The sequence below is a fragment of the Pelmatolapia mariae genome, linkage group LG15 (genome assembly GCF_036321145.2).
Source record: "Pelmatolapia mariae isolate MD_Pm_ZW linkage group LG15, Pm_UMD_F_2, whole genome shotgun sequence".
Classification (NCBI taxonomy): domain Eukaryota; kingdom Metazoa; phylum Chordata; class Actinopteri; order Cichliformes; family Cichlidae; genus Pelmatolapia; species Pelmatolapia mariae.
Window position 1 is genome coordinate 17,681,000 of NC_086240.1, and position 23,476 is coordinate 17,704,475.

The 23,476-nt window shown below is 38.8% G+C and overlaps 2 protein-coding genes across 4 annotated transcripts in view; one reads left to right on the top strand and one right to left on the bottom strand.

Annotated features, from left to right (window-relative positions):
- Nucleotides 1-4,381: 4,381 nt before the first annotated feature.
- LOC134642702 (vesicular inhibitory amino acid transporter-like) lies at nucleotides 4,382-15,914 on the bottom strand. The gene is made up of 9 exons (XM_063494654.1): nucleotides 15,811-15,914; nucleotides 15,432-15,505; nucleotides 14,812-15,359; nucleotides 8,842-8,978; nucleotides 8,502-8,628; nucleotides 7,907-8,109; nucleotides 6,707-6,944; nucleotides 6,282-6,444; nucleotides 4,382-4,701 (listed from the first exon to the last, which is right to left on the bottom strand). Exons 1-9 carry the CDS (start codon nucleotides 15,912-15,914, stop codon nucleotides 4,382-4,384), a joined length of 1,914 nt encoding a protein of 637 aa, XP_063350724.1.
- A 1,262-nt stretch (nucleotides 15,915-17,176) lies between these two features.
- lama2 (laminin, alpha 2) overlaps nucleotides 17,177-23,476 on the top strand; it is a 215,613-nt gene continuing 209,313 nt past the window's right edge. For all 3 annotated transcript variants that reach the window (XM_063495049.1, XM_063495053.1, XM_063495052.1), the window contains exon 1: nucleotides 17,177-17,391. In XM_063495049.1, the coding sequence (XP_063351119.1) occupies nucleotides 17,325-17,391 (67 nt within the window). In that variant the 5' untranslated portion in view covers nucleotides 17,177-17,324. The remainder of the gene's footprint in view (nucleotides 17,392-23,476) is intronic.

The following is a 23,476-nucleotide window of genomic DNA, read 5'->3' on the forward strand; positions in this document are numbered from 1 at the left end:
GACGTGGCAGGTGTTGGCTTAAAGACTTTGTCAAGCTGTCAACTGAGTATGTGTGTGTCTCAAAGTAGAATAAGGTTGTAACACGACACCCATACACCCAGAGACATTTTTTATTATATAGATGCACCTGTTCAACTGCCATTTAACACACATTTCTAATCAGCCAATCATGGCCGGAGGAATGGAAGTCTTTTTGCAACCATGGTTAATAGAAATTCGGTGGTCTTGAGATAGAATTAAGGTTTTCAGCCACTTCCACATTGGTTTTATTTTTCCAGCCTGGAAGCTATGCCTGTGTTTTGAACTGTCTATGGCAGCAGTTCCACCCATTTAGACATGTAGACATGGTCAAGATGACCTGCTGAAGTACAAACTGAGTATAAAAATGGGGAAGAAAGGTGATTTAAGTGACTTTGTTTGTGCTCAGAAACTGCTGATTTACTGGGATGTTCTTACAGAATCAACTCTAGGAATTTTCAGCATTTTATTCAGCATTTTATTATAATCCTTGCACTGATTTTCCCAAATCTTGTCACTGGCATATGCTGTCAATACATTAATAATAATGAAAACTAACATTTTGAAACTATAAAAAACTGAAACAAGAAAATCCAGTCACTACACAACTGTAATAACTCTAATAATTCTGATGGAAGGGTCAGAATTCTGTGTAAACAGTAATGATCCATGGATTAATCCTGCCTTATATCAATCATTCAGGCTGCTGCTGGTGGTTTAATGGGAAGTTTCCTTGGCAGACTTTGGCTTTAGGCCCCAACAACTGAGCATCCTTTCGCTGCCACAGCCTACCTAAGCATTAGGCACGTTAGTATTGTGCATCTAGCTTCTTATTTCTACTTCCAGCAGGGTAGTACACTATATTACAAACCCCAAAACACTCACCAGATCTCAGCCCAATCGGGATGTGCTGGAACGGGAGGTTGGATGATACTATGTCAATGCGGACCAACATTTATGAGGAAAATTTATAACTTTTACACGAATTGCTTTGTTTTCAGTGTTACTGTAGTGCAGCACAGTATGTGTGTTTGTTTGTCTCACCAGTGGCTAAGAATCTCTGACTAAGAGTTATCACATATCCCCGAATAGAGTTCCAAGAAACACAGAAAACTTTAATTTCTCTTCCCCTCCTCCTCCTCAACTGTCACTTTCTGTTTGCCCTTTCTCAGTCTTATCTCTTCCGTTTTCATTTTTCATTCCTCTCACCGTTCATATTTTTGCTCAGTAGATGTTTTTTTAACATGGTGAAAAATTAAACTACCTTGGTTTCCTTTGTAGTTCTTTTAGTTTTTTTTTTAATCTATCTCAGTTCATTTCAGTCCACTTCCACAGCGTGCTGAAAACACAAACAACTGCCAAACCAAAGCCAGAATCACTCCCACCTGCACACACACAAAACACACACGTATATATATATATATATATATATATATATATATATATATATATATATATATATATATATATATATATATATATGAACGTTAAAAATTCAGGCATTGGAAAAACATAAGTCAATTTTCTCCTGCCCAGGAGAAGTAGATAAGCAATAATTTTTCATATTTACTCCCCCCAGAGACTAATTAGTTTCACAACAACGATAAGGTGCATACATTTTTATATCTAAGAATTGTGTTTTACAATAATAATGTACAGTTAAACGGTATATCTTTAACTTAATTTCTCTTCCCCTCCTCCTCAACTTGTCTAATTTTTTTTCTCCTTTTAAGCTTAAATTAAGTTTAAATTACAACATATGTTACACTCTTTTTGCCATCTCTTAAAGAAACCCTTAACCATGTTTGGTATTATATTACCCACTCTGTGACAATTTCTTGTTTAAGGAAAAGAATTTGTCTGTGACGTCAAGGTCAAGCCTAAGTCTCTTTCTCGTTACGTCTTCCCATAACAAGTCTGTGTGGGGAATGATATTTTAAAGGTTTGTTGCTGTAGTTAATAAAATGTTACAGCCACGGCCATTTGTGAGCAATGACTCCATCAGAAGCCATGAGAAACACACAGCTGACTTGCTGATTTTCACTTCATGTTCTTGATTCAGTCTCAGCATTCACATTTACCCTTGGAACTGCGGGATTTCAGTCTGCCTGTTGCCACAAAATGCTCTCTATTAAAAGTATCAGTATATGCGATATGGAGGAGGAAGCTTGTTGCTCATATAAATGTAGCAGTAGTTTCCTTCCAATAGTGAATATTTGCTTTTATGGAATAATTCAACTCTTCTGTGGTGGAAATGAATTTTATTTACACACATTCAACACTGAAGATCACATCATGCACATACACTGATATAGATGATCTATATAAGAGGTTTCAATATAATTTGTGAATTATCTTCTTTTATGAAATGCATTTACACTTGTATATTTTTTCACCTACATGCAGATTATAATCTAGCAGATCTAACAACAGAAAAGTCACAATATCAGTTTTGTCCAGAATCAACTGGACATGGTCTTCTTAACTTTACATCAATGCTCAGAGTAACAATTCAAAATGTATGTACAACACTGCAAATGTCTTGAGTCACCCCTTATTTCTTTATGTTTTGCCTCCAGTGAGCCAGACTTTCTTTAATTTTTACGTGGTTTTGAGCAACAGTTCTCCAGGCTTCTCCAGGCTTTTTCTTTGGCCACTTTTTCACTCATTTTCATTCATTCAAGTCCTTTTACCTGAACATTTTCAGAAGATTTTAATGATTTATTTGTTTTTAAAACTGACCTTTTAATCATTCAAGCATAAAAAAGTAGCTAACTCAGACAACTTAGCAAAGAACTGATTTTAAATGGTATCTTTAGGCACTGTTAATGACTCCCTATTGCAAAACTGCAAAGATAAAACAGTTTGACAGGACAATAAACAAAAGAAAACAAAATATTAAAAAATGTTCACTGAGAATTTTCATTCCCAAAGATCTATTAGCCAAATATTTAGCACTCACACAATTTAGCACTGTTATGTGTCTGGACTGTTATGCGTCTGTCAATTTCTTTGAACAAACTGCACAAGTGTAGGATAAAAGACGGACTGTATCTCAAAGTCATGTCTTTAAGAAACAGGAAAAAAAATCTCAGTAAGAGTCTACTGTTCACCAAAGTCTCATCAGAGGTGATTTAAGTAGAAGTGCTGCTGTCAAGAAGTCACACTTAAGGAACTGAAACAGGGAACAAACCAAATGACACAAGAAGTGGACTGAAAATCAGTGGCAGCAGGTCTTATGGAGTAATGAGTCCAAACTTGGAATATTTGATTTGAAATATTGGCAGTATATAAAAAAAAAAATGGAGGAGAAAGGTGCAATTCAGTGATGTTGGAATGTTTGCAAAAGTGATGCAATTGTGAACATAGTAAAGTACCATCAAATTTTTAACCACCATGCAGTGCCATTTAAAAAAAAGCATCTGAATGTCAATCTCTTCATTTTTAACAAGACAATGATCTCAAGCAGACTACCAATGCAATAAAAGCATACCTGGATAAAAAACACACAGTGAAAAACTATCAGTCTTGGACTGGAATCCCCAGAACTCGGACCTCAACATTATTGAAGCAGCATGTGCCTGACAGACGACAGAACATCCAAGGAAGAGCTTTGAATGTCCTTCAAGAAGCCTGGAGAGCCAAGACTTACTCCTGAAGACTTACTTAAAGAAGTTACAAGAAAGATGTAACGGTGGTGATACCAAATCTTGACCTTCAAGCTCATTTGAAATGTTAAAACTCTGTTTTTGCCTCATATACTGTATTTCATGCATGCTTCCATATGTTTCAGAAAATCGCTGCAACTATTTCCTGTTTTCCAAGCAAAATATAAAGAAATAAGGGGTGGCTCAAGACCAGGGGTGTCCTGCAGGTTTTAGATATCAACCTGGGTCAACACACCTGAATCAAATGATTAGTTAATTTCCAGGCCTCTGGAGAACTTCAAGACACGTTGAAGAGGTAATTTAGCCATTTAAATCAGCTGTGTTGCATCAAGGACACATCCTGCAGGACACCGGCCCTTGAGGCCTGGAGTTGGACACCTCTGCTCTAGACCTTTGTACATTATTCTTCATTGACAGTTTTCAGAACAAACAAAAAAGGAGAAAAAGAAAAAAAAAGGTACAATTTGTACATTTATTGGATCCTAATATACCTTACAAGCCTTTTAAGACTCACAGAAAATGAAAAACAGCGTGCCTATTTTTATTTGTACTATGTTGGACAAGTACAGAAGGGAAAATATTTGCTCATACATTATTTTAATCCAGGAATAAATACAAAGAAGAACTTGCAGCTGTTCCTTAACGTGACTGACTTAAACTATTAGCAAATTTTTGCCTTTATCCATCTTCACCTCCTATAGGCCTTCCAGTAGCCTTTTCACTGAACAAATCACACCAGACACACTACAGATGACCCCCAGGCTCAGAATACCCACATCTATCAGTCGGTCCTTCACAGTAAGGCGGCTCCACTGCAGTCTAAGGTGAAATAAACACGGCAGTATGAGTGTCATTGCCGCCCCGGTCACGCTCCCTGTCAGACCCATCAACAGGGAGAACCTGGGCACCAGCAAAGCCAGCAAGTATGATGTCATCAACAAGGCGCCGCGGACCACAAGTGCAGGACGAGATACAGCTTGACCTCGGTGTTTGGAGTAAGACGACATGGCAGCATCTGAAGGGATTAAACCAGAGAAGTTGAAAAGATATACAGTGGTAACTGGTTTATATTCACGACAAATGAGAAGCTTTTGTTTTTTGGTCTTTCAATTTATGGATCACTGAACACGTGGGTGTTACTCAACCACAGCCATTAGATATGGCTGGTTAGCCAGTTGGTTGGATTACAGTTGGGGTTGCGAAACATCCCTATTCTGCCTCCTCCTCATTGTTTTCCACCTGCACCTGCGTGTTGACTTTAATTACTAAAAGACTGGAAACTGTTAGCCATGCATCATTACATTATCATTGAGTAGTGTGATGACTACATAACTGTTGACAGTCAACTATGAAAGGTTCAGCTATGGTGACCCATCACCAGTATGTTGACAGTTGACACGTGTTGTAAGATACTTTTAGCCTAATTTGTAGGGTTTTCCTTATTAAATTTGACCTACTGTAATTTTTTTCTTACTTCAAATGGTTACACTAATATCATTAGTGAAACACTCTCTGTTAGTCATGTGTTCAATCGTGGCTGAACGTATTGGAAGTATTTTTAGCTATTCACTGTCTGATCATATTTCTCACAGCATCAAAATGCACTAAGCCTTTAAATACATCTGCTGACACTGTTTAGTGACTGCAACTGCTTCTATTTCCTAAAAGGCTGTCACGTTGATTTACCAAAACTGCCTTCTTGGGAATCATATTTGTACTTGTTATAGACTCTTTTGACAGTAGGCATTTTGAAGTGCCATTACAGGGTAAACAAAGGTGTATTTGCTAACAGCAGCACTGTGTAGTACTGTTTCATTGAGACAATCCAGTGTTCTGGTTTTGTGCATGCTAGCTCACTGGAATGGCTTTGACACTCCAAACAGAACAGGCTGTTATTAATTAAACCCACATTTAACCTGCTATTATCATATGAAAATGGCCTCTGTTAAATGGCCCCATGTGGGAAGCAAGGTGGACACCAACTACAGACATGGGTGGCTAAAAAGCCATCTCAGCTGGGTGCTCATAAATTGTCTTAGGCAGACTTGGTTTAAAGGGTTTATAGAAACAGGTTGCTATTTGTGACATCTGGGCTAATGTAGTCTTTTGTTCAAGAGTAACCTCACAGCATGAGGTGAAATATGACTGGTCTGTATTTACTGGCATTTGAAAGGGTAAGCGTTAAGTTTGAGCTTGTCTTTTATGGGCCAAAATATCTGGAAGAAATCACAGCTTGATAAAGCAACATGTGACCTGCATGCTCTGCAGACTTTACAGTGGATTTATGGTTCCTTGTTAGCTCCCAAGCATGCTTTTTTTTTTAAATTAAAAAAGGCTAAACTAGGCTAAACTTAAGGACCAACACCCCCACATATATTTGACACTACCTCCTGGTGACAACAGACATCCACAACATGTAAACGTGGGTCTGCAAAGCCCAGCGTGCCACCTGCAGACTACCAGAGCACTACTGCCATTAATCGCAGTAGCTTATGAACATTTGAACATCTTTTTAATTTCAGTGACCCACTGTTAGTTTTAGTATGTACTGAGACAGCACTATGGATATATGTTAGGATTTTCTTTTGGTTTTACCTCTGAGCACACATGTTTGCAGTATTTCAGCAGCAGCATAGAATGGCAGAGGGTAGGACAGTTGGGCTTTAGCCAGCAGGCACAAATTGACTAGAGGTCGTAGGTCAGAGGGTAGATTGTCTGTGATGACCTCACTGGTTTCTGGTCCCCAGGTTAACACCGCCTAATGGAGGAAGGAAACAATCAGCCAGTCTGTTTGTCAACTTATCAGTTATATCAAACCTTAATGCGAGATACAATTGTTGCTCTGTTTAAACGTACATGTGTATTAACAGCAAAATAATACGAATGAAAAGCTTTAAGCAAGGGAAGTGCTGCTGCAAACTCATATGCTACTGTTACAAACTTAAAAACCCGCTTTTAACCATCATTTAATTGAAGCTTTTTAGCCTGTACAATCATATGTTTTCCCAGTTGTCACTAACCATTAGGGAAAACATAGTTTTCATGATGCAAGCTGCTCCATGGGTCCACCCCAGCATGACATTAAACTGCCCCCTGTCTTCCATACTACCCTCTAGAGGAGGGAGGAAGATCTGCGAGGTATAGGAGAAGATGATGACACCGACGGAAACGAGGAAGTCCTCTGGATCCACAGAGAGAGACAGAGAGGACCAAGACCAGCTGCTGGCGCAACTCAAACAGTACAGCATGACCAATAGGCTGTGAGTGAGACAAAATAAAAGCTAATGAGAACTGATTAATTCAAAATTTATCAGCACAGTGATAAACACACACAACAAAGTGGGGTGTAAAAGTCCTAATTACGCCGAGAGGAAGAACAAAGTGATGAACTGCAGAAAAAAAACCCACAACAAATAAAGGCAGAAATTATTAACGGGGTAATAAATTAAACTCTCTGAAGAAGACAGTTTAATCAAAGTCTATCAGCAACATCTTAAACTATTTTAGCCCACTACACAAATAAAAAAAAACACTAATAATTGTACCAGATGACACTTTAGAAATGCATTAATTTTAAGAAAGTACATGTAATAGTATGAGAATAATTTAATTTACAGATTTACCATAAATCAATAAACTCTGAATTCAACACACTGTACTGTAGTTTTGATACAAATGAGTCATACTAACTGATGTCATCATATCTTATTCATACAGTCTACCTAATAAAAAAAATGGATATATTGATGTTGATATTCAACCAGTTACACCAAAGCACTTTATGATTACATGGTTTTAATTACATGATGAATTAATCTAACCAGCACTGCCAAAGAGTGGAGTGAAAACCCAGGCTTTACAATTTCTTTTTTCATGAACTGAAAGTCAAAGTGTGTGCTTTAAAAGATCAGACAGCTGTAAGAACCCTGGCAGTCGGAGAACTCCTAGACGCAACTCTGTGCTTCTTTTCTCATGCAAGACACCTGGTGTTAGAAATAAATCAAACAAGCAGGAACAGCGGTGTGTAGCAGGTGAGAGCAGACGACTTAAACAGCAGCAGCTGCACCGCGATCACACGAGTGAGAATGAGAGAGCAATTTAGACAGCGTGCCTTCCTGTCCTGATTTAAAATGATTGGTGAGTTTTTAAGGCGATCAGGTCAGCCAGTACAAATTTGCTGGAGTGTTGGGACAAATGAGTTGCTTCTTTTATTCCGTCACCTGATAAGTATGTGAGCCAGGGAACAGAGGAGGCTGAGAGTGGAAACTGGTCTGAGATCAGTCAGAAGCAGGCAGGGCAGAAGAAACACCAGAGACACGAGTGAACACACTGATCGAGGAACAGCCACCCAGGACAAACTGTCAAACAACAGGCTTGTAGAGACGAGTAGATAGAGGGTACAGGTCATCAAAAGTTCAATGACCTGAAAGATAGCACAAACGTATATTTTTACTTCATATATTTACTGTATATTGTAGGAAAGTAAATAAATGGCCTTTTTCTAGATATACATATAATATTAGTGCATCTTAAATATTGTTAGATTTTGAGTTATCTAAAAGTTAAGTAGTTTCAGGTTTTTTTCAGTGTAGAATGATGTAATTTCACTATCTTCTAGTGCAACTCAGTTTGAATAAAGATTCTTTTTGAATTCTCTCAAAAGTGACAATATTTTAAGACTCCGCCACAAACTTAGAAGATTGTTTGATTGTTTCATCTGCTTTAAAGAAAAGTTTCGAGTTTATACATTATATTGCAGAGCAAAAAGAAAAAAAAGGGAAAAAAAGGACTACGTTACAGTTGAAGGTGTGTTACCTGAGCTACATTTACCATCAGACCTCCAACTCCAGACCAATTCGGCCACAGTCCTTTGCAGCAGGCCTCCATAATGTCCTGATAGCTGGTTCGGACCCGGACCTTTGAAACTGACCCAGACCCACCACTGAAATATACCAAAAATATACCAAAAACAACTATTTAACAGAACTAGTAATGGCCTCATTACTTTGTTAAAATGCTTGTGTATTTGGTAAGTGTTACAGTTTCCTTAAATATCTCAATAAAACGAGACACTTAAGGTTACTTTTAGTAACGGGCTCACAACAGGCACTGTCATATTATATTGATATTGATAACAATGTGAAAGAAACTCTACCTTATTTCTTCTTCATATAAACAAGACACCAGAGTCCTTCCTGTGTGGTTACAGACCCACGCTGAAAGAACCAACAGGACCAGACCCACATAACCTGACTGCACCAGGGCGAAGGGCAAACCCAGCACAAAGATACCCTTTGAGAAAAGAAAAAGTGCATTTAAAAAAATGTAGGTTTACGAATAGTCTAAGAAAAGCTCGAAATGACAGAAGAATCAAAAACAACTTAGATGTTCATGTAAGATCATGTAAGGGTGAAATTTCTGGCTTAATCTGCATGTCATTACTTCATCTTTGAAGGGGGAAATTTACTCAAAATAAAACAAACTTTGATGGTGGGCTTTGTTTCTGTTTTTCAGTGTATAAATTGTGCATAGTCACACATCACAGATGCAGCATTTTCAGTGAAAGTTCAGCCCAAAATCAAATTTGCACATTTTAAAGATCATCTTAAATGAAACCGCTCACATCAGGAGGTTTTTTTTTAATGCATGTGAATTCTACCAAACTGGATAATTCAGAAATAAACAACCTAGATCGATAAAGTACACTACAACCCAGAGGGTAATTTCTTCTTTGTGTGCACACAAAACTAAATTATAGAAAGAAAGAAGGTGGCGGAATATCAATATCTTAGAAAATAATCCACCTTGAGATGACTGTTCTCATGAGATGGTACCATAAAAATAAAATTCCATTAAAAAATGTAATTGAAAGGTTTGATATTATTATAAAGAATATATCAGCATTACTCAAATTCATGCAATAATCATCATCATGAGACCCCAAAGACAAGAAATCTTAGTCAAAGTTAGATTAGGATCGTAACTGTGCATACATATGTTGAAATATTTTTTAAAAATGTGAAAATTCACAACTTAAAGTGTAAACTGAAGAGCGAAGGATGGCTGAGGAGAAGAGCGAGAGAAAAGAGATGAAAGGACTCTTCATGGTTGGATGATGAGGAGGCGAGAGAAGAGTTTTGGCTGGATGCCTGGAGAGTCTGAGGATGCAGGAGACCAGCAGGAGCAGAAGGAAGAGTAGAGTCGAGCTTTGGCCCATCACCAAGGGAAAATGTAAGTCACTGCCAGAAAGGGAAGATGGAGGAGAAGGAATGGAGGTGAAAGTGTGAGGTGAGGAAAAGAAAAAAAACAAAACAGGGAGACTAGAGAGGAGGAGAAGGACACAGACAGGAGAGAAGGTTGGAAGGAGAGGTGCAGCCTCAGCGCCAGAGAGCATGAGGTTGGATGATGGGAGATCAGAGGAGACAACAAGCTACTTTGATGGAGTTGCTGTGTTTTGAATGTTGGAACACGGAGATATGCAGACTCACTGAGAGAGTTGTGGAAGCACATCACAGAGCAGACATAAGCACACACTGTGGATGCATAAACAGACAGAGACACATTCTCTCTCTTTCAAGTTGCTATTTTGTAACTGGTGACTGTTAGGCATATGCTGATAGAGCTTTGATGTTCAAATGGAGCTGCTGGGGATGAAAGCAGTTTGAGAGGAATCTGACGCTCAAGTATTTGATTTCATCTCCCCACCGCTCTCACTGCACTTCTGTTTCTCTGTGTTTTTGCCAGCTAATTCCTAATTGGTTACTCTGAGTACAACCAAAAGCAGCTTCCAATCACAAAGGGGTACAATAAAGGAAGAAACAAATCCCTGATTGGCTCGAGAGAAGCTGTAGAAGAAGTTTTACCCCCCTCCCCCCCTTTTATTCTGCCACAATATGACAACTCTAGTATCTTCTATTTACCCAACACTACCTTTATACTCTTTCATATCTTCCACAGTAAGCATTGGCAAAACAGTGAGAGTTCTTTGGCATTACATGCTAATAGAATAAAGTTTATTGCACATTCACTGCACCATGCCTGGACTTCTGAGTTAGATTTCAGCTCCTGCCCCTCAGGTCATGGCCAGTATTTTATGCATGGACATGCCTAGTTGGCAAAAAGTGACAGAGAAATGTCTTATTTTCTGCCATGGGGGGATTAGACGGTGCTGACACAGGCAGGTTTGACATTTAAATAACTGAAAGTGACATTTTTTTTAAACCAGGAACAAAGAACTGTTCTCAAGTTCAATCAAACCTGCATTAGAAAAATCAATAAAACAACAAATGGATGTGCCTAATTCATGCATTTGCTGTTTTTCTCTTTTCACTTTACTAGGAACAGGGAGATGCTCATTGAATCCAATGACATGGCATATGCAACTCAATGGATTTAGGCATGAAGTAGTTGTCAAGATTATCTGTTGACGTTTAAATCAAGCCTTTAAATAAGCAAGAAAGGTGATTTGAAGTGATATGTAATGTCAGATGGTTGTTGGTGTCTGAGTATTTCAGAAACTGCTGATCTGCAGGAATTTTCTCTCAAAACCATTTCCACGGTTTACAGAGAATGGTTTGAAAATGAGAAAATATCCAGTGGGTACCAGATCTCTGGATGAAAATGCCTTGTTGATTGCAATGGTCAGAAGAGAATGGCCCATCTGGTTTGAGCCGACAAGAAAGCAACAGTAACTTGTAATTCACTTGTTGCAACCAAAGTATGCAGAAGAGTGTCTCTGAATCCACAATACATCGAACCTTCAAGCAGGCAGGCTATGGCAGCGGAAGACCACACCATGTGCAAATCATGTGGGTTGAGAAGATTAAACTGAGGCTAAAATTCACATGGGGCTACAAAATTGGTCATTGGTCTGACGAGTCACAATTTCTGTTGTGGCGTTGGTATATATAGAATTGAATACATTGCATATAATTAGAATTTGGTACAAATAACATGGGTCAGTCTGCTGGTGGTTGTGTTTTAATGGTGTGGGTAGTACTTTCTTGGCACTCTTTGGCCCTTTAGTAGTTTAAATACTATAGACTACCTGAGTGTTGTTGCTGACCATGTCCATCTCACTATGCAAAGCATGATGGCTGCTTACAGCAGGATAACACATCATGTTACAAAGCTCAAATCATCTCAAAGTGATGTTTTAGGTTTTTTTCTCAGCATGACAATAAGGTCACTGTACTAAAATAGCCCCCACAGTCACGATAGCCCCCACAGTGGTGGAGTGCGAGATTGACATGGATGTGCAGCTGACAAATATGCCGCAACTGCGTGATATCATGTCAGTATTGACTAATGAACTAAAATGCCTGAGGAACATTTCCAGCAGCTTGTTGAATCAAAGCCACTGAGAATTAAAGCAGTTCTGAAGACAAAAGGGCGTCAAATCTAGCACTAGCAAGGTGTACCTAATAAAGTGACTGGTGAATATATGTATTATTATATTATCATATATTACTTTAGTAAAGACTTCTGAGTTGGTAAGTTCACTAGTTTAAGATGGCTTGATGTTCATATTTTTCAGTTATCGTTCTATTTAGAGTATATCTAGACTGAAAAACATATTCTGATTTATAGAGTATCTATATTGTAACTGAAAAGTCACATGAGTGTGTAGTGTTGCTCAGTGAGATCAGCACCACTTTCTAACTTACAAAGCCAATAAATCATCAGGTTAACATCTCTTAAGACAGTCGTTGTCATGTTGTAGACTGAAGTTTATAGAGTGTCTGCATATGATTAGCCTATTCATCGGTAAACAATCACCTATAGTTGTTATTTTTGATTTATCATTTCACTGATCATTTAAAACTTGAAATGTAAAAATCTGACACAATTAGTTCATTAAGAGCATTTTTTTTAAACGGGGCGAATAAAAAACAGACATTCAGTTTGTAGCATCCTAAGAAGTTTTTAGTCTAAGCAAGGCAAAAGAATAAAGGAACAGATCCTCCTTTTCTCAACAATCTTTCCAAAACAGAACGAGTACATTTATTCCCCTCTGGCTTCTGTTTAGATCAGAAAATCACGATGACTTAAATTTTTCAGTGTGGCTTAAAGTAAAATATCACTTGTAAACAGAAAGCGTGTCAATCGCAGCCATTCTTATTCTCAATAACATAAGGTCCATATCTCTAATTTGAAACAAAGACACACAAACTGGAGCTGCCTCATTAACAATCAGATTGGAAATCAAACTGAGTTTCATTATTCCCATGTCAGGAGCCTTGAGAGCTGGAGCTGGTTTTTGCATTTTGGCAGCAAATTTACTTTCTAATAAAAACTTTATTAAGCTGGCAGACAGTCAATTATATTGGCATCAATAAACCACCACAGGAAAGTACATATTTTCTTTTTAGCCTTGATAGGAGATAAAAGTGCTGTTCTTTTCCCATTATTTAGACATTTGTTAGCCAAACATCAGATCTGTGATTAATGCCCTAATATTTCTTTATACACCACAGATATCCTTTGTCTTTGATCGCTGCCATGTGATCTTTCGTCGCTGTTCGATATTTTAGTATCCAGTGAATATTAAACCATAACCTGACCGTCTGTAACCTCAAGTGAAAGCATTACTGAGCAGTTCATTTAGTCAAGGTCGCTGATTGAGACAGAGGACTGCAGGTAATGAACAACCTATAAAACATTAACCAATCCAACAACCCTGGAAAGCAGCTGATAGTGTTTGTGCTGAGGTAAAAACACGCTACAGGAAAAGTATTCAGATCACACTGGGGTTTGGAGCTAAAATAAATAGCTGGGAGCATTTAAAAAGCCATAGCTTTAAATAAGCAATTTTAATCAGTAATACAGTATATATCACAAGCTGAATTTTCACTGGAGACCAGGATTCTGTGGCTTGCTTGGCACAGAAACCGAGTCTCTAAGGAAAACTGGAATTAAAAAAAATCTGGCACTCAGATATAGACTACCGTCAACAAACCAAGCACATAAAATACTTCTCTACTAAAAATCATGTGCTAGAATATGTGTTATGTGCTTATACAACGGGGTTAACAGTAAGACTTTCGAGCAATCGAACACAAAAGCATCTGATGCAAATTTACCTCCCCTCCCGAAGGAACATGTTTGCATCTTAATTAGTCAGCATTTATCTGCATATGACTGTGTATGGATGCATACACAATATTCATACCCTAATGTCATAAAGCATTCTCTATGGCTCCGGTGACACTGTTCAATTACACCAGAGTTATTCAGTTAAAACACACGAGCACACACACACACACACATTAACATGAATGCAGTGGTTGAATAGAGCCCAGCATTTAGAGCAAGAGAAGCTATTAGCATTACTGCCACGAGGACACGCTGTGACCGGGGGACTGTCATTTTTTTAAAAACGATTTTATTCACACTTAATTTAATTATCAAGGCTCGCGCGTGCCTGACAAACAGCCTGCAAGACAAAAGAAAGCATTGTTCAGTAATATAAAAACACAAAAGGAGTAAATGAAATAGCCTGCTTCATGCTTTTTGAATGACGTGTGCAGCTTAACACCTTCACAGTTGGCATTTCGAGTTGTCATTTGTCAGAGGAAAAATAGATGTGGTGCATTTTCAGCTGCACTTAACAAAAGATGTGTTATCAGAAGACAAACATGAGGGCTTTCTTTAAAGTCCTGTTTGAATGCTGCCGCTTTAAACGCTGAAACACTGACTCAAAAATCTGAATTGAGTAAAAGCACTCAATAACTGGATTAAATAACTTTGACTAATGTCTTTTCATTACTGGATAAGACATACTAGCAACATGCTGAGTTATTGCATTCATTTGGCAGGGAACAAATCAAGGATTGTGTGTCTGTAGCTGTAGGAAAAGTTGATTGGCATGATACGGGTGCATGAAAGTTATAAAAGTGGAAGTCTGAAAAATGTGCTGCATTGTAACGACCTAAATTATGTGCCTCTGACAGAAAATAAGCTTAAATGTAAGACAAATATCTGTATTGCTGCTTTACTGGGGTTTTTTTTTTTTTAAATCACTTACATGAGGTATGGCATCATGAACTTCTAAAGCAGGGCATAAGAACTGTTATATTTTCTTTTAGGGAAAGCATTTTAACCATGCATGTGTGTATTAGTGTACCTGTATAGCATTGGTGATGTTCCAGCCGGCCTCCCAGGCTGTGATGGTGGGAGAGGGGTTCAGACCCAGGGTGCAGGTTTCGGGGCTCTGAACTGAAGTAACCAAACTCATGCTCCCACTCTGTTTTTCAAGGCGTGTACAGAGCTGAGACGTCCCTTCTACGGTTTTCTCCCCCTCTTGATTCTTCTCTATACCTCCTGAAACTCTCCATTTTACCACTTTCCCTCTAGGAAACCCAGATGGTCTGATGGACTTCTTCTTGTTCCCCCGGTTCTGGCTGGAACCTTGATTCTCCCAACTCTCGCTTCCCATCTTTTCACCTTGCATCCCAGATAATCTTTTGTCTTTTTCATAGCTTCTGGTATTTTCCAACCAAAAGGGGTCTTCAGTAGAGACAGCGGAAGTTATGGTGAAGGTCTTGGTTCCAGTGGAGATTACAGTAGCCCTGGTTTCTTTAAAGGCTGGGCTTTCCCATCCTAAGGGGCTGGTGGCTCCGTTATGAGCTGCTATAGAGGGCTCATCTTTGTGTCTGTCTTCTCTTGATGACGGTCTGCTGTTTATTCTGATGTCATCAAAATGTGGATTAATATTGCTTGTGATGTTGTTAAAGGCTGATCTGTTGTCCTCACAGTAACTTCGGTTTAACTCATCACTCTGGGTCAAAACCAGCATCTCCTCATCTCCTTGAAAGAACCTGGAAATCAAAACCTCCTTTGAGAGCTCGTGATTCCTCCCCCATCTTTCATTTTACAAAGAACTTCTAAATAATTTTTACTCCTCCAGAGGTTCCACACATATTCAGACAGATAACAAAATAGGAAAAATATCAAGAAGTATGAAAATAAATCTCAAACCCTCAATAAAGTTATATCAGTTGTGAGAAAATGAATCTATAAAAGTTCACGAAAGTTATGTTATTATATGTATAGCATTACTGTAAAAATATTGTTCATTTTTAATGTGAATTTATAAATAAATATATCTCATGATGTCACTAACCTTGTTGTTCGGTCCAGGTGCAGCCTCGACATAGCCCATCCCCACAGAGACCCAGCAGCACTCCAGGGCTGCTCAGGCCCACGAGCCCAGTGAAGAGAGCCCATCTTCAGCCTTCGTGTCTGCAGAGTAAGCCTCTCTGTCTTTGGAGGTCTTAGCCTCCGGGGGAGCTTAACTCACACTGGACACATAAACAAGCCCAAACAAAAATTCTCACCCAAACACACACAAATACAGGAGTAACATATTCACTCAAATTAGCACATATGTGTAAGTACTCACAGTCACAGGTGTGTGAATTGACTGACAGGTTGATGAGCTGTAACATTATAATATGCGAGTGCTTTCAGCGGGGAAGAAGTAAACAGCTCTAATGGCCCTGAGTACACTCGGGGAGTGGAGGCCATTGTAAACAAGTAAACAAGAAACACCCTGAATTCCCGTAGACAACCCTACACCACTACATTTACATTTATCTTACTGCTGCCAACCAGCAGTAAGATAAAGTAATTTCTTCTATCCTAATTTATCATTTATGTTTATAACAGACCAGAGCACTTTATACTTTTATACTTTAGTACACTTCACTACACACCCTATAAGTAACAGCCCTATATGTACCTTATATTTGGTAAAATATAACATCTTTATATTTGTTTTTAAACCGTTTTGTATTTGAAAATTGCTTTAATTCCACCCTTAGTCTAATCCTTCTTTTTACCCAACATACGGAGGTACCAAAACCTCTAGTTACCAAATATCGTGCATCTTTAACTTTAATGTGCAGGTCATATGTATGTATCAGCGTCTCTGATTGTTTCAACAGATGGAGCTTCGTGTGGTTTCACATCTCACTTCGTTCTTTAAACTACAAGCAGTTTTTTTTTTACTTAAAACTTTTTTTGTCCACAAATAAATAAAATTGTTAAATAAACTGATAACAGTGCATGGCTTTCCCTTATCTAAAGTCTCTCCAGTTTATCTGTGATTTAATGTTGTTTTGCCCCAGAGTGTGGTAAGTTCTATGGGGCAGCAGGAGGAGCCATAGAACAGTAGTGCACATCTGGACACGTGTGGACCAGAACTTCTGGCTTTTCTGATACTGTCTGTGAACCACTACTTTTCAAACTTTTCCCTCTGCTTCTCCTCTTCTCAGAACTGATGCAACACTTCACTGGCTTTGTTGCATCTGTCTGAGTGTTCTTGTTTTGAAGAACACATTTTGGTTACAAGACCGCTCATTTGGATGTAGTGTTATTGTTTTTTTCACCTGTATCTCCCTAGGAAGGTTTCATATTCCATTCCCATCTCCCCCACCCTTGCCCCCGCCACAACTTTTAGAGAGGAGGAGAAACGAGAGGAAGAGGAGGAGGAGGAGAAGAAGAAGAGAGAGTTTGGATCAACTTCTGTTGAAACTTTTCTGGCGTTCAACTCAACATTTTGCCGCGCGAGAGGACGCCGCGGACCCCACATCGCGCGCGCGGCAGGCTACACCATAGCAACTCAGACAGGACAAAATGAAGTTGCTTCTGCTCGTACTTACGACCGCGTTGCTATGGCAACATTGCCAAGCGCAGCAGAGAGGTAAGTCATCAGAGACTGATAGATAATCGATACGCCGATACCCGGCGCTCTCTGCTGGAGTTCTTTACACAGAACCCCCAGAGCTCATTCGGCTGTGGCTGTTTCAGCGTGTCCATTAATGAACCAGTCAGTCAGTAATTAGCTACACCTTTTAGCTTCCGGCTATCAGTTCAGTATATTTTGTGTCGGTTTAGTTGCGAAGAAGCCTGCCTTTACTGGCTGTAGTTTTACTTTGTTTTCAATTAACAAAAGGGAGGGAAAAGTATGTGAAAATCATTCAAAGCCTATTTAAACACGTTTGTCAATGAGCACAGCCGTCTGCTGTAGCCCTAAGTTAATACTAGCACTTGATGAAAAGATGTTTATGGTGGGATTTATGCCCGCTTCGTCTCTTGAATCTGATACTGAAAAAAAAGGAGAGAAACACAAGTTTAATGGGTCAGAGACTTACTGATGGATTTCGTATTATTTTTAGCCTCATAAATCAAATTAAGTGCTTGATCTTAAACATAATTGACCCTGGCTTAGCTGTACTGTTATGTGTTAGACAGATGTCACTTGGCTTGCTCTTTTGCAGTTACTGCTGCAAAACAGCATACACTGAGTTTATGATGATCTAGTCCATGTCACTGAGTTTCACAAAATACAGCCTTCCCAGTATAGAGTCCTTCTTTTTCTTTCATAAAGTTTATGTTCCACCTACTGCAACATCATCAGAAACTTATTTATTTATTTTCAATCAAAAGTCATATTTCTTTGATCTCCTGTCACTGTAAATATAGGCAGTGTGTATATAGGCAATACTTTGTAGATGCACAAAGTGACACATTTACATCTAAGCACACAAATACAAGACCTACGCATCAGTATCGACGCGTAACATATGTGCACTATTAAAAGTAATGTCTCTTTTCTTCTTTTTTTTCTATTCTGTAACTCACCTCCATCCCCAGCTGTAAGGGCTCTTAGCAAGTTACAGCATTAGGCAGGGCCGGTTGACCTCACCTGGGAAAACCAGCAGTTTCTAGTTTACTTGTTCACACTTCAGTGGCAAAACATAGTACTGTTTGGTCAAAGCCACTGGGATCTCATAGAAAACATTGACAAAGTCTGGATCAGATGTAAGGCTAGTAGCGCTTTCACCCAGGAGACTGCGGTTTATGTCCTACTTTTTTCTAATTCTAATTTTCACTTCCTTAAAAAAAATGAATGAATGTACTAAAAAGCCATGCTAGTTTTTATTTCATATATTGATTTTGCAGTATGACTTTAATATATTTGGTCAGAAAACCCAATATAACAGAGATTAATTGAATACCATTACAACCTTACGGTTGGAAAAATCATCTCTAAATCGTTTTAAAACATTATGTGTTTGCAGAACCAATGCTCTTAATACAGAACTAAAAAAAAATACACTTACCACTCATTTTTGAACATTTTTGGTGGTATAATGATTGTCCTAAATAATAGGAAACTGATCCTAACATTTTTTAAACAAACAAAAAACTAAACAATCTGCATCTGTGGACACCAACTGAAAAAAAATGTCTAATAGAAGTAAGAATTCAATTTTTTAAATTTTAGATGATCTACCATTAGAAGTGCCCTGAAATGCACTCGAGAAAGAAATACTGCTCTTTTTTACTTGGTATGTGTGCAAGGCTATGAAAGATTAATTCATTTAATGTGTGTGTGTGTGTGTGTGTGTGTGTGTGTGTGTGTGTGTGTGTTAGGGCCCTGACACAGTCAACAATGAAAAATGAGCAACGAAGCCTTGAGCAGAGATGGGGATTGACAGCTGAGACAAAACCAACATAACATGGTGCACAAGAAGAGTCAAAATATTCATGCAAGCATTGCTTCTAAGAGTTGTTAAGCAAATTATCTCACATATCCACAAAATGCATTAAAACTGGATTGGAAAAGATGAAATAGTTGCATCCTGTGCATGGAGCTGATCAGTCAGGTGTTTGAACATGAGTGCGTGCAGAAGTTCTTTGCATGTGCATGTTTTTTTCAGTATGAGGTGATGGTGACTGTTGCTTGAAAGATGAAGCAAATGTATTGCCAGTCATGCTTTTTTCTATTTATCCTCTTCAAAACATCTCCAACTAGTCTTTAAACCTGGAGTGCTCTAGACCTCCTGCAGAGAAGAGGATGGGGACTGCCATCAGGATGTATGTGTTTCTGTATATTGTTTGTGTGCGAGAGATGGAAAAAGAGTGAGCTGAAGAGGGTGGAAGAGGCCATCTGCCTAAGAAGCCTCATTACCAGGCGTGTCAACCAGGCATGCTCTCTATCAGCGACAGAGCTCAGAGAGACACTAGGAGATAATCAGAAAGAGAAGAGAAGGAGGAGGCAAGCTGAAAGAGAGAGGAAGGGGGATCTGTTTAAGAGTTGTTAAGAACTAGAAGAGTAATAGAGAGTGGACTGATGAAACAGGTAGACAGAAGGTTCAGAGGATATAAGACAGAGGATGAGGTTGAAGTATAGATGTTCAGCAAGGAAACCAATCTACATTAGCAACTAAACAACAACAGCTTGACTGGAAAAGAAAGATTTGTCATTCTCCAGTATTTATTTTGTGCCTGTAAGAGGGTAGAACTGAGATCATTTTTGTTGATCAGGAAATAATGGGTATTTTTTGGTCATAGTGGAAGTTCAAGTACATTTCCTGGAGAGTCTGGTGCAGAATACACCAGACTTTTCAGCGTCAGTGTGGAACATAAATAAAGTTGATTCGTTTTAACTGATGTATTCTCCTGATTCTTGTATCTGAAGAAAAAAATCTTTGCGCAGCTTTGAGGGCATATGAAAGGATTTGTCTGTGCTGTTCTCACTGGTTTGAAGTTGGGAGGGTGAGCTGGAAAATGTGATGCTCTACATTTCTCTTCATCGATAATGAGCTATCAATATTTGAATCTGAGGATTTTTTGTGTTTGTTTGTTTCTCTCAGTTGCCTCAGCATTGACTTTTGAGTGTTAAACACTTGGGGGTATTTTTCCCCCTTAAACTTTAACTTGGATTCACTGTTGATTTATTATCTTTGCTTGTTGAAATTTCTTGAGACAACGTGAAATCGGGGTCTCACAGCCACCATTATTTGCTAATATTATATGGAGTGATTGAAATAATGAAAAAAGATCAACAGATTGATGAGAAAACACTGAGTTTTTGGCAAGTGATAATCATTGAACATTATGTTGAGTACTAATGCCAATACATTGCTATTAGCAAAAACAGTATGCACTGGTCAGCCAAAACATGAAAAATAGGTCTGTGGTTTAAGGCCACAGACCTAGAGACTGGTCGGCGACCTGCTGGAAACCACTCGTTGCTTCTAAAAAAATTATATTCCCTGAGTGGTTGCTGGAGGCTGCTGGCAGTTACTAGGTGAAATTGGCTGCCAAGAGCTATATGGCCTTGCAACAAAAACTGCCTTGTGATTCCCTTGATTATTAACAGATTGCTGTGGTCGCCTGTAATTTGCATGTAAGACAGTGTCTTGTTTGCAGTTGCCAAATACTCATCAAGTAGCAGTGAAACTGTGAGAACTGCAGCGCAAACTGGAAACGGAGACTGTTTGCCTTCAAAGTAAAAGTGCACCATTTGAAATGAATTGGTTGTACTGGTAGGGTACAACTTTTACTTTGAAGTTTGGGGTGCACGTTTACAAGTTTCGCTGTAGCTCAGTGAGTAGCTGACAAGTGTTTGCAGACAAGTTGGTTGGTTTTCCATGCAAACTTCAGGTGACCATGCCAATCTGCTATTGACCAGCAGGAATCACAAGGTTTTTGGTGTCGCACGCTCTTTGCAACCGATTTCACCAGGTGACATGCAACAAATCTCCAGCAAACACTCACTAATCACTTTGAGAATACTTATTTTTCTCTAGTGGCCAGAGTTTGCCAGGGTATACTGACAGGTAGGGGTATGTAACTGGGTCCGCTCTTTCCACTAAAACATCTCTGAGCAACTGGGACATGAACACGGGACCTCCAGGGTTGCTTGGTGATGTGTTTTACCCTGACGTTAATAGTGGATCCATGGATCTCGCTTGATCTGGCCTATTCAATAGATACTTTATCAGATTGGAAGAGTTTTAAGGCCGTCTCAGCTTTTGTGTTCCTTGAGCCATTCCTGAGCATTTTACAGCTTTGTACCAGGGTGCATTTCTTGCTGTCATTGCAGAGTACCTGTTTTGGGTTGGGGCGGTGCTGGTGGAGGGTGGGTAGTGGGTGCTTGGTATGCAGTAATGTTTTAGGATCTAGTATATATCAAAGCAACATCTGCTTGGATGCCAGGGCCAAAAGTTTCCCAGTGAACCACTGCATTGTAACCACATGATCAATGTTGTTCCCTTGACCTGTCAGTGGTTTTAATATGTGGAAAATTAGTGTTGGTGGATGCTTATGAATTATTTTGCTCCTGCACATTCCTTGATTTCATATACTCTTATAACTTAGCATGAGTCTTCTTGCAATATAAGTTTTAAACTCTGACTTTCTATCAGATGAGAGCCAGTATGATGCATGGGACTCTGGCACCAAACCAAACAACTGTATTGATAAAAGATAGCAAAATGTCAAGAATATGTGGCTGTCACTGGGGAAAAAAATGTAAAAGTTCTGAGAAGTTGCCAGAAAGTTAACTTGTTGGAGTTATGTGTGTATTAATGTGAGTATTACCAGCCTTATTTGCATGAATAGATGTCAAGTATAGTCACTAGAGACACTAGTGTGGATTGAATCCAGACAAGGCTTGTAAACCAACTGAGAAATCAGCATTTGTATTCAGTGAATTCATGTGACTTACTCATAATCTACTGTCCTGCAGAAACCTCATGCTGCCTCTTAGACAAGATGCAAAAATGTAAGGAAGAGTGAGAAAACTGATTGATTTCCCTGTTGATGTTTATCACACTTTAAGTGTAATTAAAGGTGCAGACTAATCCTGTGATATATTTTCTCCTTGGCAGGATCCATTTCAAAAAATATAACAAGTAGTTAATTTGCTGATAAAAAAAGTCTCTTCATAGCAACTACAGATGTGTTTATAAGTTTATGGTAATGTGGATTTAACCAAGCTGGGCCAAATGCGATGAGATGTGAACTCACCAGAGGCGCCGCAATGAAGGCGATGTGAATCCAGAATGGGTTTTTCTGCTCATCAGAGAAATCAACATTTTTATGAGGTGAATTCATCCCAACGTTATAACGTTTCTAAAATATGTTGATCTCACTCTGCTATGTTAATGTGAGAGCAGCCGAGCTTAGCTGAATGGATTTGATGGTATACACAGGAGGGGGAAGCTCACTTTTTCTCAGCCTGGTACCTAAATTCAGTGAATATAATCAATGTGTCCTAGAAAATAAAGGTAGAGGGAGTGAAGAAAGGAAGGAAAGATAGGGACAAGGAAGAATAAAAGGAGAATAGGCAGGAAGATATGAATGATTCAGAAAGGTTTGCTTGGGTTTAGGAAGTGCTGTCATAAAAAGCTGTAGATGCATGCAGAATGTAGACACATATGTCCTTTTGCTTTATACAACTTGCAATTACATGTTATACTTTTAATTGTCTTTTCTACAATTTCTTCTAACTTTTGACAGGAATAGTGTAACACAAGAGAAATCACTGTGTTTCTCGTGCGAGTTTTTGTACATTGGAACAACTACACTTACCAAAGTTCACATTTCTTGTTCATCCTAACCAATCATCAGGCCTCCCTCCACTTCACCACCGCTACAACAACAACTCATGTCTTGTGACACCATAGCCAAGAATTAATAAATGACATTGTGCCAAAGACATAGATCACATTTCCGCTAACAGGTGTTTGTGTTTCTGTGTGCTTCGGAGGAGTCTGAGTGCTAAATTTAGGCAGGTGCTAAGTTGGAACATAGCTGGATGCCTCCAATCAATAAGTGGAAGAGAGTTGGAAGCTGCAGGAGAAGAGAGACACAGTTAAATGCACAGACTGAAAGTTTTAAATGTGAATTAGTTTATTCTCGCGCTTGTACAGTTAAATAAAACTAATAGCCTGTGTGTGACCACCTTTTGCCTTTAACAGAACACGAAAAGT